General features: G+C 52.1%; 1 protein-coding gene across 1 annotated transcript; it reads right to left on the bottom strand.

The window, feature by feature from the left end:
- Nucleotides 1-399: 399 nt before the first annotated feature.
- AJUBA (ajuba LIM protein) lies at nt 400-11,873 on the bottom strand. Its single transcript, XM_030803739.1, has 8 exons — nt 10,492-11,873; nt 7,564-7,665; nt 5,864-5,931; nt 5,675-5,737; nt 4,169-4,299; nt 4,034-4,085; nt 3,251-3,319; nt 400-2,773 (listed from the first exon to the last, which is right to left on the bottom strand). The coding sequence occupies exons 1-8, from the start codon at nt 11,495-11,497 to the stop codon at nt 2,648-2,650; spliced, it is 1,617 nt and encodes a 538-aa protein (XP_030659599.1). The 5' UTR covers nt 11,498-11,873; the 3' UTR covers nt 400-2,647.
- Between the last annotated feature and the right edge of the window lie 2,267 nt (nt 11,874-14,140).

Raw genomic sequence — 14,140 nt, 5'->3', positions numbered from 1 at the left:
AGCCTGGGCAACAGAGCGAGAATCAGTCAAAAAAAAAAAAAAAAAAAAAAAAAAACCCTGAGAGCCGGGCACGGTGGCTCATGCCTGTAATCCCAGCACTTTGGGAGGCCAAGACAGGCGGATCACGAGGTCAGGAGATCAAGACCATCCTGGCTAACACGGTGAAACCCCATCTCTACTAAAAATACAAAAATTAACTGGGCGTGGTGGCGGGCGCCTGTAGTCCCAGGTACTTGGGAGGCTGAGGCAGGAGAATGGTGTGAACTCGGGAGGCGGAGCTTGCAGTGAGCCGAGATAGCGCCACTGCACTCTAGCCTGGGCGACAGAGTGAGACTCCGTCTCAAAAAAAAAAAAAAAAAAAAAAAAAATCTGAGGAGATGGATGTAAAGTTACACAAGCTTGTCTGGATTTCCCATCATAGGGCCTTTATATTCACTTATTTAATAATAGTTCAGAAGAAGCGATCTCAGCTGTACAAGAAGTAATTCAGTTTCAGAACATTTCTCACTCCAACAAGGTGCATTTTCCCCTCTGGCACTCAGTTGTATAAATCTGAACTCTTTCCCTCTCACTCAGAGATCTCTTTTATGTATTTCCCAGGTTGGCTGGCATAGTCATCTTAGAATAGCCCCCAAATGTGGAAATTCTGTTGTCAGGAGTCATCATCTCCAGTAAGAAACTCACTGAGTGACAGAAAATGAAGACTAAGGATCAAAGATTACTAGATTAATTTGCCTAAAACCAATTCACCTAAAACCAATTAGTCTAAAATAAATATTTATCAAATCTGCAGCATTTCAAAAGGATTTAGCAGATTCACCCTTTTAGTTATTACTGTTGTCTATATAACTTTTCATTGTAAGTCAACTGAATATGCCTCATGCCTATTCATTTGTTTAAGATACACTGGCCTTTTAACAGTAGGAATGTAGAAGTTAGACCAAAGCATCAAAATCACATTGAACTCCATTATATTTTTCAAGGCATTTAATTTGTAAAGGAATATTGGATTAAGAAACAAAAAAAAGATATGCAAAATGTCTGTACCAATTGTATTTATTGCTAGAAACTTTAAACTTTTTAAAAAAGTTTTTGAATGGTAGATAACATAGAAAAAGACATCCATAAAGGTAGGAAGCAACGTCATCATTTACAAAGTGCTGCAAATTTGATAAATTTATGTTGCTGATAATAACTCAGAAGTACTCTTGGATCAATAGATATAAATCCTTGAAATATCCAAAGCATGACAAAAAAGAATAGGACACCTAAATGGATATAAACACACCGAAATAGGAATTGAGCTTTTGGCAAATTAGTCATTAAGTCATTAACTTTAAGCAAAGTTTTCAGTAAATTGGTTTTAAGAGATCTAGCTTTAGGTGAACTAGTTTCAGGCAAACTGACTAGTACCAAATCAGTGTTTTGCTCCTTCCATTTCCCCCCCCAACTCTAGTTTTGGGATTGTGATGGATGCAATCCGGGACCCCTCTGAGAGGTGGCAAGTGAGCTTCTACTAGGAAACCAAGTGTACAAGTGACCTGAGAAGAGAGTAACAGTGAGAGAGAGACAGACAGACAGACAGAGAGAGACTGTGTGTGTGCATGAACACACCCACACATGCATACACTGGGCTCTATGGCTCAGTGCACCTAAACTTGGGAATGTGGCTAAGCTGAAGCTTCCTAGACATCTCCCCAACAAGCTCCACACCCACAGAGACCGGCTTATTCCTCCCCCAGCCAAGGAGAAGAGCAACCACGTACAATCACCTACCTAGCCTCCCCAGACCCATATGAGTCCCTGAGAAACAGGGAATACAGGCAGCAACCCCACTCAGAGCTGGTCCCCATTCTCAGCAGACAGATGAGCTCTCCTAGTCCTTAGAAGAAGGCCAAGAAATAACTTATTAATGAGGTCCAGAGTTTCTACCTCTTCATCCAGATATAGGTGCGGGACCCCATATCTGACACCATGTGTCACAAAAAAGTGAGGAGCTTAAATTTGGTTGCCTAGCAGGAACTCAGCACCCTAGACTTGCTACCTCTCAGGGACATCCCCCACTGCATCAACCACAACCCCAAAACTCTGGGGTTTGGGGGAGCTGGAGGGAGAATTACACTTTGATTTGGTTCTAGTCAGTTTAGCTGAAACTAATTGATTTAAAGCTAGGTCCTCTACTCTTGGAATCCAGAACATTGCATGACTCATGCACAGTCATATACTAGGCCAGACACAGTCGCTTACACCTGTAATCCCAGCACTTTGGGAGGCCAAGGTGGGAGGATCATTTGAGCCCAGGAGTTCAAGACTAGCCTGGGCAACATGGTGAGATCCCATCTCTAAAACAAACAAAATATATATACTGAAGATACAGAATCAGATGTTCAGAAACCTCTGTGTGTACCTAAGCTCAGGCTGCACACATGGGAAAAAGGCCAGTCACCCCCACCTTGATAAATATAAGGTTTCTCTTCCACAATCCATTTGGAAGTCATGATCTTTGGGTCTCCGGCCCTTGGGGTCCTCCCCAGAGGACCTTCTGCCAGGCCTGCAGAGTGCATCCTTTGCCTTGGCTGGCCTCAGAGGGGCCCACTAGCCAGAGCAGTTTGTCTGTGGTGGTGACAGCAGCAGCAGTGATTGCAGCTCAGATATAGTTGGCAGGGGGTTGTCGGGCATTGAGCCGCTGCATGTGGCAACCATGGCAGAGCAAGTGCCCATCCAGAGGGAAACAGCAGCAGCCTTCCTCATCACTCAGCTGCATCCGGCAGTCCTAGGGAAGAAGGCACCTAGTTCACCTCAGCCTAGGCACCTTGGACACTGAGGGTATCTTAGGAGTCTGCCCTGCTCGACACCTGACTCCTAATAACTGGAAGAAAGGGATGGGGTGGGAAGGGAAGGATGGAAGGGATGCAACGGCAACTGAGAAAATATTAATACCTCAGCTGGACACCAGGTGTCACTGCTGCAGCAGAAATAATGACACAAGCCTGTCTTTCAAGCAGTTTGACCAGAGTCCCTAGTCTTAGAAAGTCCTGACTCTGGGAGAGTCAGATTCAGAAATGACTAAGCTACTTGGACCAGAGAGAGTGGCTGGAGGACAAAAAAGAGACTGAAGATAGGTCACAGTATCGTTCTGGTTTCCCATGCCCTACACCTCTCCCATAGATGTCTGGTTGTTGCAGGACTTGACTCCTCCCCTCTCCCCATTTCCAGTTCTTCTCCAGCACCGCTGAACCCCAACACTCACCTCACAGTGGTAGCACTCAAAGTGATAATCCCGGTCCATGGATATCACCCTCACGATGTCCTCACAGCCCTGAAACATGCAGACCCCCATGGAGATGAGAGCAGCATGTTGCCTCACCTCCACCTTTCCCTCATATACAACCCTTCCCACCCCATGGGAAGATCATACAAATGCCCCCAGAGTCTCTCTGCAATCACCTGTAGTTTTAAGATGCCTCTGCAAATCCTACCAGAACTCTCCTCATCTCCTTCACTGGGCTGCCCCCATGTAGCACACTCCCTCTGTACAACAGCCCTGGCCTTACCTACCTCTCTCAGTTGTGGGGGAAGCAAAGGGAAGGGAAGGGGACAGGAGGCATAAATAAAGTAGGCTAGGCTGGGAACAAGGGGATCCAATAAGATCTGGTCCTCACTGGCTTTTGGCTTCTCTCCGTAGGCACATCCTCTACACACAGCTTAAATCATTTCTGACCCCTTCCTACCAGTGCTGAGGATTCTTCCCACCTTTTTCCAGCCCCTACATCTGCAGTCTGGTGACCTCGACCTCAAAGAAAGTCTCCTCCTCTGGACTGGGATAGAAGAGATGGAGCCTGGGCCCAGGCATGTCCAGGCCCGGATGTTAGGGTCAGGGTGGTGACCCCGAGAGGCAGAGTCACACGGGAATCTTCACAGAGTACATTCCTTGGCACTACCGCTTCCGGAAGGAGGCCAGGCAGCATGTCCCTATCCCTTCTCCAAAGGCAGTGGCACTGGCTGCCCTGAAGGAGAACCCAGACATACTGACCTCAGAGGGGAGGATGGGTTGGCCACAGGCTGCACACTTAGGAGCATAATTTCTGAAAGAGAGAGGGAAGAGATGAGCTGAGGTTGGGGAATCCCTGGACCCAGTTCCACACTGCATCCCAAGGGGCAGACTCACTTGTGGTAGTCGGTGACACAGTATACTTGGTTGGAGAAGTCCACTGTGAAGGGGATGCCATCCAGGCACTTGTTGCAAACAATGCATCGGAAGCAGCCTGGGTGATAGGACTTCCCCATTGCTTGTAGGATCTGGCTCATGGGGTAGCAAGAGAATCAGTCTCCCTCCAGTCCCAGCTCTCCAGCTGCCCATTATGCTCCTTATTACTCCCATTAACCTCATCCACTCCGCTGCTATACTCCTAGAACAATGCTATGTAATGTCGGGGAAGAAGTCTTAAAATGGAGGCAGAAACCCTGAAAAGTGCCTGAGAGAGCATTCAGGTCAGTAGTGTTTAACTCTGGCTGCATATCAGGATCACCTAGGGAGCTTTTAAAAAACATCAATGCTTTAGCCCTCCTCCAGGCCTATTATCACAATCTGTGGTGATGGGATCCAAACACTGTTTTTTGTTTTGTTTTGTTTTATTTTTTAGTTCTTCCCAGCTGATCTGCTAGGCTACCATGATTGAGAATCACTGATTTAATCCTATCTTTTGTTTTTACAGAAAAGAAAACTGAGTCCCAAGTGATTCTAACTAGTAGCAGAAAGGGGATTAAGACTTAGGACCGGCCGGGCACGGTGGCTCACGCCTGTAATCCCAGCACTTTGGGAGTCCCAGGTGGGTGGATCACGAGGTCAGGATGATCGAGACCATCCTGGCTAACACAGTGAAACCCCGTCTCTACTAAAAACACACAAAAAAATTAGTCGGGCATGGTGGCGGGCACCTGTAGTCCCAGCTAGGCAGGAGAATGGCGTGAACCCAGGAGGAGGAGCTTGCAGTAAGCCGAGATCGTGCAACTGGACTCCAGCCTGGGCGACAGAGTGAGACTCTGTCTCAAAAAAAAAAAAAAAAAAAAAAAAAAAAAAAAAAACAAACAAACTCAGGACCCCAGGCTGGGCATGGTGGCTCACGCCTATAATCTAGCACTTTGGGAGGCTGAGGCAGGAGGATCACTTGAGGCCAGGAATTCGAGACCAGCCTGGCCAACATGGCAAAACCTTGTCTCTACTAAACATACAAAAATTAGCCAGGCATGGTGGCGCATGCCTGTAGTCCTAGCTACTTGGGAGGCTGAGGCACTAGAATCACTTGAACCTGGGAGGCGGAGGTTGCAGTGAGCGGAGATCATGCCACTTTGTCAGAGCGAGACTCTGTCTCAAAAAAAAAAAAAAAGACTCAGGACCCCACACTCCTAGCTCAGGCTGGAAGGCCTGGCTGTGCCTGCAGAATTAGGGAGGGGCCAGGTCATAGAAGCCTGGGTTGACAGGCTTTTGAGCCCAGACTTGATCCCATAGGCAGAGGGAAGCCACTGTAAACAGTTGCTCTGGGGAGGAATGGGATGAAAGTGATTCATCTGGTGACAGGCTTCTTTCCCCAACCTTCTCTCAGTATCCATTTAGTCCCTGATTCCGCTCTTCAGCCTCACAGTGAGAGTTCTCAGCCGAAGGCACTTTACTTACCTTCTCCAAAATCAAGTGACCACAGACACAGCATTTCTCAGCTGCCTCCTGAAACCCTGAAAACTAAAGTAAAAGACAAGACAAACGGAGGCTGTTATCAAACTGAGAATGATGGGTGGTACTCCAATGGGCCACCAAGAAGGGGGACAGTATGGAAACCAATTCCAGGTCCAGGTGACCCTTACTCACCAGATAATCTTCCTCACAGTACACAGAGCCATTGACACTGTAGAAAGCCTTGCAACGCAAAGTTCGCCCTAGAAACAATAGAGAAGGGGCTGGAACCTATCCCACAGCCCAGGTGCAAGACTTCTGGGGTCACTGCTCCCCATTGCTGCATAATATATTTAAACCTGGACTTTGTGCTTTTCCTCCTAACTGCTGTCTGTCCTTCCCCACACAAAAATTCCATCTGATGCAATTCCAATTTGCTTTGGCTTCATTCCAGCCAACTTCCCCTCTCCTCTGCTTGCCGCTCCTCCAGCTCCTGCCTCCTTAACAGTTTTCTAGGGCCCTCCCGTAAACAAACTGCCTTCCTCTCCAGTGCACAGGAAGCCACCTGGGAGAGTAAAGCCAACTACATGCTGGAATACATGAGCTCTTAATAAGGTGCTATATGATTTGCATAGAGAGAATCACATTGTTAACAGGCCTTGCCCTCTGGGACCCTTCAACCTAGAAGCCTCTTTGCCTGAGCATATCTCCTTCCAGGGACAGACTCTATGGAGGTCAGGACTGGAGTTACTGCAGGAAGACAAAGTGCTTTGTTTGGAAGCAAAGCAGGTCCCCTCTCCTGTTTGTATAAGGTTGCTTCCCTAAGCTTAAAGGGACCCAGAGTCTCTGGGGTAAGAGACAACCCAGGATCTTCTTCCAGCAGACAAGGAAGGACCATTCCCCATGTGACCAACCCCCAGAAACTGCTCCCAGGTGTCTACATTATCAGGGATAGGGGAGGAGTGAGAACAGGTGGAGCATGAGCAATTTTCCCCCCTTTGCCTTCTTCTCCTCAAAATCCCCACTTCCAACTTTGTCCAGTGGGTTAGGAAAGCTGACTTAGAAGCTCATGAGTCCCAGGGGAGGAAAGACAGGGAAAGAGATATGGCCAGAAGAGGCCCTGTACACAGAAGGATAGACAGACAGATGAGCCTAAAGAGAACCAGGCAGAAACTGGGGGAGTGAGAAAAGCTGAGTGCTGAAGTCAGACAGGCAGAGATAGGAGATTAAAGGTTTAGCAAAGGAATCAGAATGGGTAAGCAGTGAGGAGGGGGTAATGAGGGGAGGGGAGGGGAGGGAGGGGAGGGGAGGGGAGGGGAGAGGAGGGGGGCAGTTAAGGCCGCTGGGAGCATCCCCCCTTTCCAAGTGGGCCTCCTGAGCTAACAGTGGCAGGCATTCCTGGAGCGTGATGTCATCAGCTTGGCATGGCCCGGTGGCCTGCACTCTAGTGAGGTGGCTGAACTCTGACCAGCCAAGAGAAAACCCCCCTCTCCGCCCCAAACAGCTCCCCACTCCCCCAGCCTGCCCCCACCCTCCCCACATTCCAGTCTTTCACGGTCGCCCCAGGCAACTTGGCTGCCCAAGACCAAGCCCCCCCAAGAAGCTGGAGGGCCAGGATGGGCAAGCAGGGAGGCACGAGAGGGAGAAACAGAGGTGAGGAAGGAAGGAGGGACTCCAGAAAGGAGACCCACCAGGGCGAGGGAGAGCCAAGTAGAGGACAGACAGGGAAGCAAGAGACGCGGAGCAGCTGCGGACCTCCAGACACTTGGTGGGGATCCAACAGCTGCTCTGTGAGCAAATGAAGAGGCACAAGCTCTCCTCCTGTTCCCCATAGCACTTGTAAGTGTGTATGTGGGCAGGGGAGGGGAGTGCTTGAGTATTGGGGCTACACTCACCACAAGAGCAGCAAACAAAGCACTGGGTGTGGTAGAGGCTGTCCAGGGCCTGGCAGGCATTGCTCTGCCCATAGATGCCTTTGTTGCACTTGATACAGGTGCCTGAGAAGAGAAAAGAATGTCACACTCTACTCCCCCAGGTCAAAATCAGGGATTCCCAAGCTTTCCTGACTGCCCTTTCCTGATGTGCCAGGGGTCACAGTCTCCCTTTGATGGGCTCCCTTCTGAGTAGAGAAGATAACAAGTAATGAGATGCAGCAAGATCTTGGCTGAGCAGATCCATTCTTGTTTATTTAATTACTCAACAGATATTTTCTGAGCATCTATTTTGTGCTTAACACAGCACCACTACCTAAGGAAACCTGGAGAAAGTCGAAGATATGGTCCCTGGCATTCAGATGCTTAGTTTCTGTTGGGGAGAAAAGACTATACAGGCAAGGTATGATCTCTGTTGCAGTGTGTAGAATGAATGGTCAAAGATGCCGGTCTACAGGTGCTCAGCAGCAGACTTGAAAAAACTTTCTAGAGAAAGCAGGCTAGAAACTTTCTAGAGAAAGCCTCTCTGGGACTTCAGTTTCCCATCAGTCAAACGAGCTGTTCAGTTATAGAATGATTTCTCTCTGCTGCAGACTTCCAAGGATGGAGAAAAGGATCTGGCTCGGCAGAGGGCTCCGTGCAGAGGGGCCATGTGAGCATGACTCCTGTGGGGAGGTGGCTGCTGAGAATGCAGGGTGTGTTCCAGGAACCAGGGTTGAACAGGAAAGCAGGGAGAGTAGCAGAGCCCCTGATGCCTCCTAGTCACCTTCTATCATGGGAAGAATACAGAACTGAACTGCTTGCTATTCCCCAAAATCCCCCACTAAGATATATACACCTGGCTCTGGGACTCGCCTTTCCTGGGTGTGTTCTTCCCTCCCTCCACTCCCCAATTCCAGGCCCATGAGTGAGGGCTAGGGCCTGTCTTTGGGGAGCAGATCCCAACGGGCCCGCCCCACCTCTCCCCCTCGGCACGCTGCCACACTCCCTGCCTGTTGGGGCCCATCCCAGTCTTTGCCCAGGGGCTTGGGAGCCTGTGCAGCAGCTGCAGCAACTGATGGGCCCAGGCCTGTCCTGCTCCCACCCTCTGGCAGCTGGGCAAGGCTGAAGCCAAGGAAGAGGGCCCCTACTAGGGGCAGGAGGAGGGTACAGTCAAGCTGGGCTAGCAGCACAAGTGGTATGTAGGGGTTCTGTCAAAGGAGGCAGCCTGACTCCCAGGGAGAAGGGGCCCCCATCTCTGAATTCAAAATGTGGCTTCCTCATGGAAGTGAAGATCTGCCCCAAGATTGCCATGCCAGGGGGTCCTGTCAGAGCCATTCTTTAGGAAACCTTGGACGTTATGGGAAGAGCAAACGAAACTGCTCAGGCACGTTGGCCTCACCTCCTCTAACCCAGTATATCTACACCTATGTTCCTCCTGCCATTTTATTGCAGTTTCTCTGAGTTCCTTTCTTCCTTTTGGCTCTGATGGTTCAGCCAAAAAGACTTCTTTACTAGCCACCTCTCCTGGGCCTCAAAACGAAACTGCTAAATGGGCCCTGTCATTCAGTCTTCCTTGATCAAAGTGGTTTGACATCATCTCCTCTGGGCTTTCCTCTTGGTGGATTTGGAGGTGGGGAAAAGAATAGGGGTGGAGGTTGGGGGTTGAGTTATGCAGCGCCCTTGTAGCCTGCCACCCTGCTACCTCTGAACCTCCTACCCAACCATCCCTCCCTGGCCGCATTCCTCTTCCTATTCACTTTTCTAGTCATAGAGTTCTATAGCATGGGGTCCAGGAGTGGGGCATGAGTGGTAAGAAGAGATGCTTGGAAAAGTGAAAGAGGCCTACAGCCCTTAGGGGGTAAGCCTGCCACTTCTTTCCAATCGCAATCAGATTCGAAGTTTTTTATGTGTGTAGCAATGCCTGTGAATTTTGACTAAAAGATCTTTCAAGACCCTAATGTTCCTCATAGCTGAGACATATAATCAATCAATACTTCTTGAACAGAGTAGGGGAGGGAGACAGCGCCCAGGTTTCCTTAACAGTGTCAGGAAGTAAGGCGCTACTTCTAGCCTGAATTCTGAGAGGCGATAGCCAGAATTCAAGGCCAGGTTATTTCTGGCAATAACACAGGGTCGTTATCCATCCAGAGGTAATGGTGTCCCAGTAGTCATGGCTTTTGCCCTGACTTCCGAAACATGGGGAAAATAGAAGCTGGTACTACTGGGTCTCTGATTAAATACCCACGCACGCACCTAACCAACAGGACTGGGGAGGGACAGCAGTTGGGTCCCAGGGCGCTCCATCCTGCCTCCCAGGCTCCATTTCCCCGACAGCCGCCACTACTCCGCGTGTGCTAGGGAGCGCCCCCCCATCCCCGAACCCCACCCCTCCGCCGCGCGGCGGCAGCCGCCCCGCCCGCGGGCACCTGGAGCGCCCGGGCAGGAGTCGGCACGCACGCGGCCAGCCTGCCCCGCCCCCGCACCCGCGCATTCTCCGAATTCCTGCGGGCGGAGCCTGGGCCCGGGTGGGGGCGCGGCGCGCACAAACCTCTAGGGGCACCGCCGTGAAGGGGGGAGCAAGTTAGGGGGGATGCGCCCTCACTGCCCCACTTGGTCCCTTCCCTACGAGGTCTCCTACCGCAAAAAACCGAGGTTCAAATGCTTGAGAAACGGACTCACGAGATACCAGGGGGGTTGAATTTAGCAGAAATAAGGAGCCCTGGTTCATTTGAAAACTAGCAGGAAGGGGGCAGTGCTCTGGGGCCGCCCCCATCCATCCCTCTTGTTTCTTTCCTAGTCCCGCGTCTTCACCTCGGACCCCGGGGCACCGGCACTTTGGGCCGTCGGGGCAGTGGAGAACCGAATACCGTGACGGGTCCCTTCCCGTCCCTAACCACTTCTCTCACTCACCGAAGTAGTCCTCCCTGGCCTCCGGCTCCCGCATCCGGGCCCGGGCGGCCTCCGGAACGAAAGGACCTGGTGGCTCCTCCAGACCCGACGGCTCAATCCCCGAGGGTTCTCCGCGGGCTCCGGCTTCTCGCCCACCAGTGCCCACCGTCAGGCGAAGCAAAGCTGTTAGCTCGTCCTGGTACCGGGCGCCCACGGCGCAGTCCCCGTAGCCGGTCACAGAGTGTCGTCCGGGTTGCGCCCCCCGTCTCTCCAAGGGCCCCGCCGCTCCCACTCCGGCCCCGGCTAGAGCTCCAGGGCTGCCCAGGGCCGGGGGATACGAGTGGCGACTTTCCTGGCAGCCGAACCCCGCGGGCCGCTGAGCGTACAATCGGTCCAGGGCAGCGTGGAGCTCCGGGTAGGCGGACGGGACCCCTCCAGGAGAATAGCCTGCCGGTGCTCCGGCCAGGGGTGGGCCAAACAGGCACGGCCCCGCTGGCAGGGGGCTCCCGTGGCGCTGGTCGTAGCCCATGCTGATGCCGCTGGTGCGATTGCTGCAGGGCCGGCTACCTCCAGCTCCGCCAGCCCCCGCCCCGTCCAGCAGCAGGCTGCCCCGGGGGCTGGACGGCTTGCTCGCGTCGCTGGCCGAGCTACTGGCGAAGCTAGAGCGGGGGCTGAGGGCCGGGGCCGTGGGCTCCAGCCGAAAATCGGGGGGCAACGACTGAGGTAGAGGCAAGGCCCGAGTGGGCGGCGGCCCCCCGGGAAAGGAGCCTTCGTAGCGCGGCGCCTCAAAGGAGCCGCGCTGATTCCGCTCAGCGTCCAGGGAACCTTGCTCCCGGGCCGGCTCCAACGGCTCATCCCCAGGTCCCCCAGTAGCTCCTCGGGGCCCTGACTTCCTAGGTCCCCCCAACCCACTTAGGCGCCCCTTGCCCGGCCCGGGAGTCCCGTCAGACCCAGACCGGCTAGATTCACCCTTTCTGCGGCCGAACTTCTCCAGCAGGCGACTGGCTTTCTCTCCTAACCGCTCCATGCCCTCGGGCCTGGGGCCTCTCGTCCCCTCCCCGCCTGGCACCCTGCGGCGTCTCGGCTGCCGGTTCTCGTTCCCTGCAGCCGGACTCTAGTTCCCCAGGGGCACAGGGGAGGCACAGGGGCTTAGCGGGCGGCCTGGATGACCGGCGCCAGGAGTCCCACAGCATCCCCCAGCGGGAGGGGCTGCGTCCCCCCGCGCATCTGGGGCTGAGCGGGGCTAGCAGGGCCTCTGGCCGCGGCTGTCCCGTCCGCAGGTCTATCTGTTCACGCGTCGACTCGCCCGACTGCCCCACTCTCTCCGGCCCCCGCCCCCCTAGCTCTCACGCTAGCCACAGACCGAACTTCTCTCCCAAACTTTTGTCTGCCTGGCCGGATCTACTTTCCTAGGAGGGCGGAGCGCGGTGTGTGCGAGAGCGCCGGGGGTGTCCGCGCAGGGATAGCTGGTGTGCGTTCAGCGGCAGCTGGCGCTAACTGCCCTGGATGTGGAGGCCCGCGGACTGGACGTGAGAGGCGGGCAGGGGCAGTTGGGGCAGCTGCCCCTACAACACTCAAGAATTGGAACAGGAAAGAGTGTGGAAGTAGGGGACGGGGACTCTTTGTCTGCATTTGGAATGCGCGGAGGGGCATGGTGGAATGTGTCGCGGCCCGGGACCGGACGACAGGAGGCATGTTCTGCGCTCGCACCGTGACTTTGTTCCCAGCGTGGGGACTGTGGGAGAGATGGAGAGAGACTGGTACAGAAATGGAGAGAGCCATAAAGAGGAAGACAGAGAGAAAGAAGACAAATGCATAAAGAGGTTCAGAGACGTGTACGTAAAGATAGCCCTGAAAGGCGACGAAGCCCACAGAGAGAGGTGGAAGAGGGAAGAGATAGCGAAGAAAGGGAGAGCTGGGGAGCAAAGAGGAGTGTGGACGATGCAGAGACCGAAGGGTGCGCAAAGGAAAGGACAAACTTGTCCAGAGTATGAGAGACAAACAGATAAACTGAAATAAAAAGGCACCACCTTCCGGACCCAAAAGTTTTGTGATGGTGGAGAAATTTTGTGTTTGTAAAAGCAGTGAAAAGGAGTCAGGAAAATGGGACTAATCTCTATCTTGAGAGGGAGGGAAAGAGATATAGTGTGTATGTAGAAGCAGTGAAAAGGAGTGAGGAAAAGGTTTGGGACTAATCTCTACCTTAAGGGTAGGACAGTTAGAGGGATAGACAGACACCCCCTGGTGTTGGGAAATGAGATTTTTAGCAAACATTTCAGATGACTATGGAGATGGAAGGGCTGGTTTTAGGGCTAGCGAACACCTTCTCCCGTTGGTTTTGGTCCACAGAAGACTGGTGATACAGAGTAAGTATTAAGAGGAAGAAAAGAAATGCCATGTAGAGGAAATTGCAAATGAAAATGATCAGGATGGAAAAAAGGCTGATATCGACTATTTTAGAAGGATCAAGAATAAGGAAAAGAAGCTCTGGCTGAAGCAGCCGGGCGCGGTGGCTCATGCCTGTAATCCCACCACTTTGGGAGGCTGAGGCGGGTGGATCACTTGAAGTCAGGAGTTCAGACCAGCCTGGCCAACATGGTGAAACCCTACCTCTACTAAAAATACAAAAATTAGCCAGGCGTGGTGGTGCACGCCTATAGTCCCAGCCACTCGAGAGGCTGAGGCAAAAGAATCGCTTGAACCCGGGAGACAGAGGTTGCAGTGAGCCAAGATCACGGCCACTGCACTGCAGCCTGGGCGACAGAGCAAGACTCCCTCTCAAAAAAATTCTCAAAAATAAATAATAATTTTTTTTTTAAAAGAAACCCTAGATGAAGCTAAACATACCTAATTAAATACCAGCCATCGGCCGGGAGCAGTGGCTCGCGCCTGTAATCCCAGCACTTTGGAAGGCAGAGGCGGGTAGATCACGAGGTCAGGAGTTTGCAACCAGCCTGGCCAGTATGGTGAAACCCCGTCTCTACTAAGAATACAAAAATTAGCCGGTGTGGTGGCACGCACCTGTAGTCCCAGCTACTTGGGAGGCTGAGGCAGAAGAATCGCTTGAATCCAGGAGGCAGAGGTTGCAGAGAGCCGAGATTGTGCCACTGCACTCCGGCCTGAGCGATAGAGGGAGATTCCGTCTCAAAAAAAATTTTTTAAAACCAGCCAACTAATTTTGCCCAGACTAAAACATCAGGGGCAAGGGGCGGAGGAAGTAGAATGGAGAAGGAAAATGACTCCTTTGTATTTAAATAGTAAATGAGTATGAAAATTATATGCAAACAAGTCATGCATATTATTTTCATCTCAACATTCTGAACACCTTTTGTAATCTTAGTGTAGCCTTAGGGAATGTGGAAAGAAACGAGGTTAATATCTTTTGGGAAAGTAATTTGTGCCAAACTATTTGGCTTCTTTGTCCTAGTTGCATTGTCTCTCTGACCTCATCTCCCCTGAGAATCAGCCTCTCTGTTTCCCTGGTCAAGGCCACGGCTTTTCTCTGATCCTGAGGAGAGTTTCCTACCAGCCTGGAAGCAGGGAGGACTGAAAGCACTAGGAACAGAGGGGAGCTATCGGATTGCATCTAGAACCTGCTGTGAGCAACATCTTCAGAATTAACCATAATGTGTTCCCTCCTTTCCTGTGTCCAGATGAGGAAGGAGAACCT

Source organism: Nomascus leucogenys, chromosome 22a, assembly GCF_006542625.1.
Source record: "Nomascus leucogenys isolate Asia chromosome 22a, Asia_NLE_v1, whole genome shotgun sequence".
NCBI classification, from domain to species: Eukaryota; Metazoa; Chordata; class Mammalia; order Primates; family Hylobatidae; genus Nomascus; species Nomascus leucogenys.
This window is presented reverse-complemented; position numbering and strand designations above follow the sequence as displayed.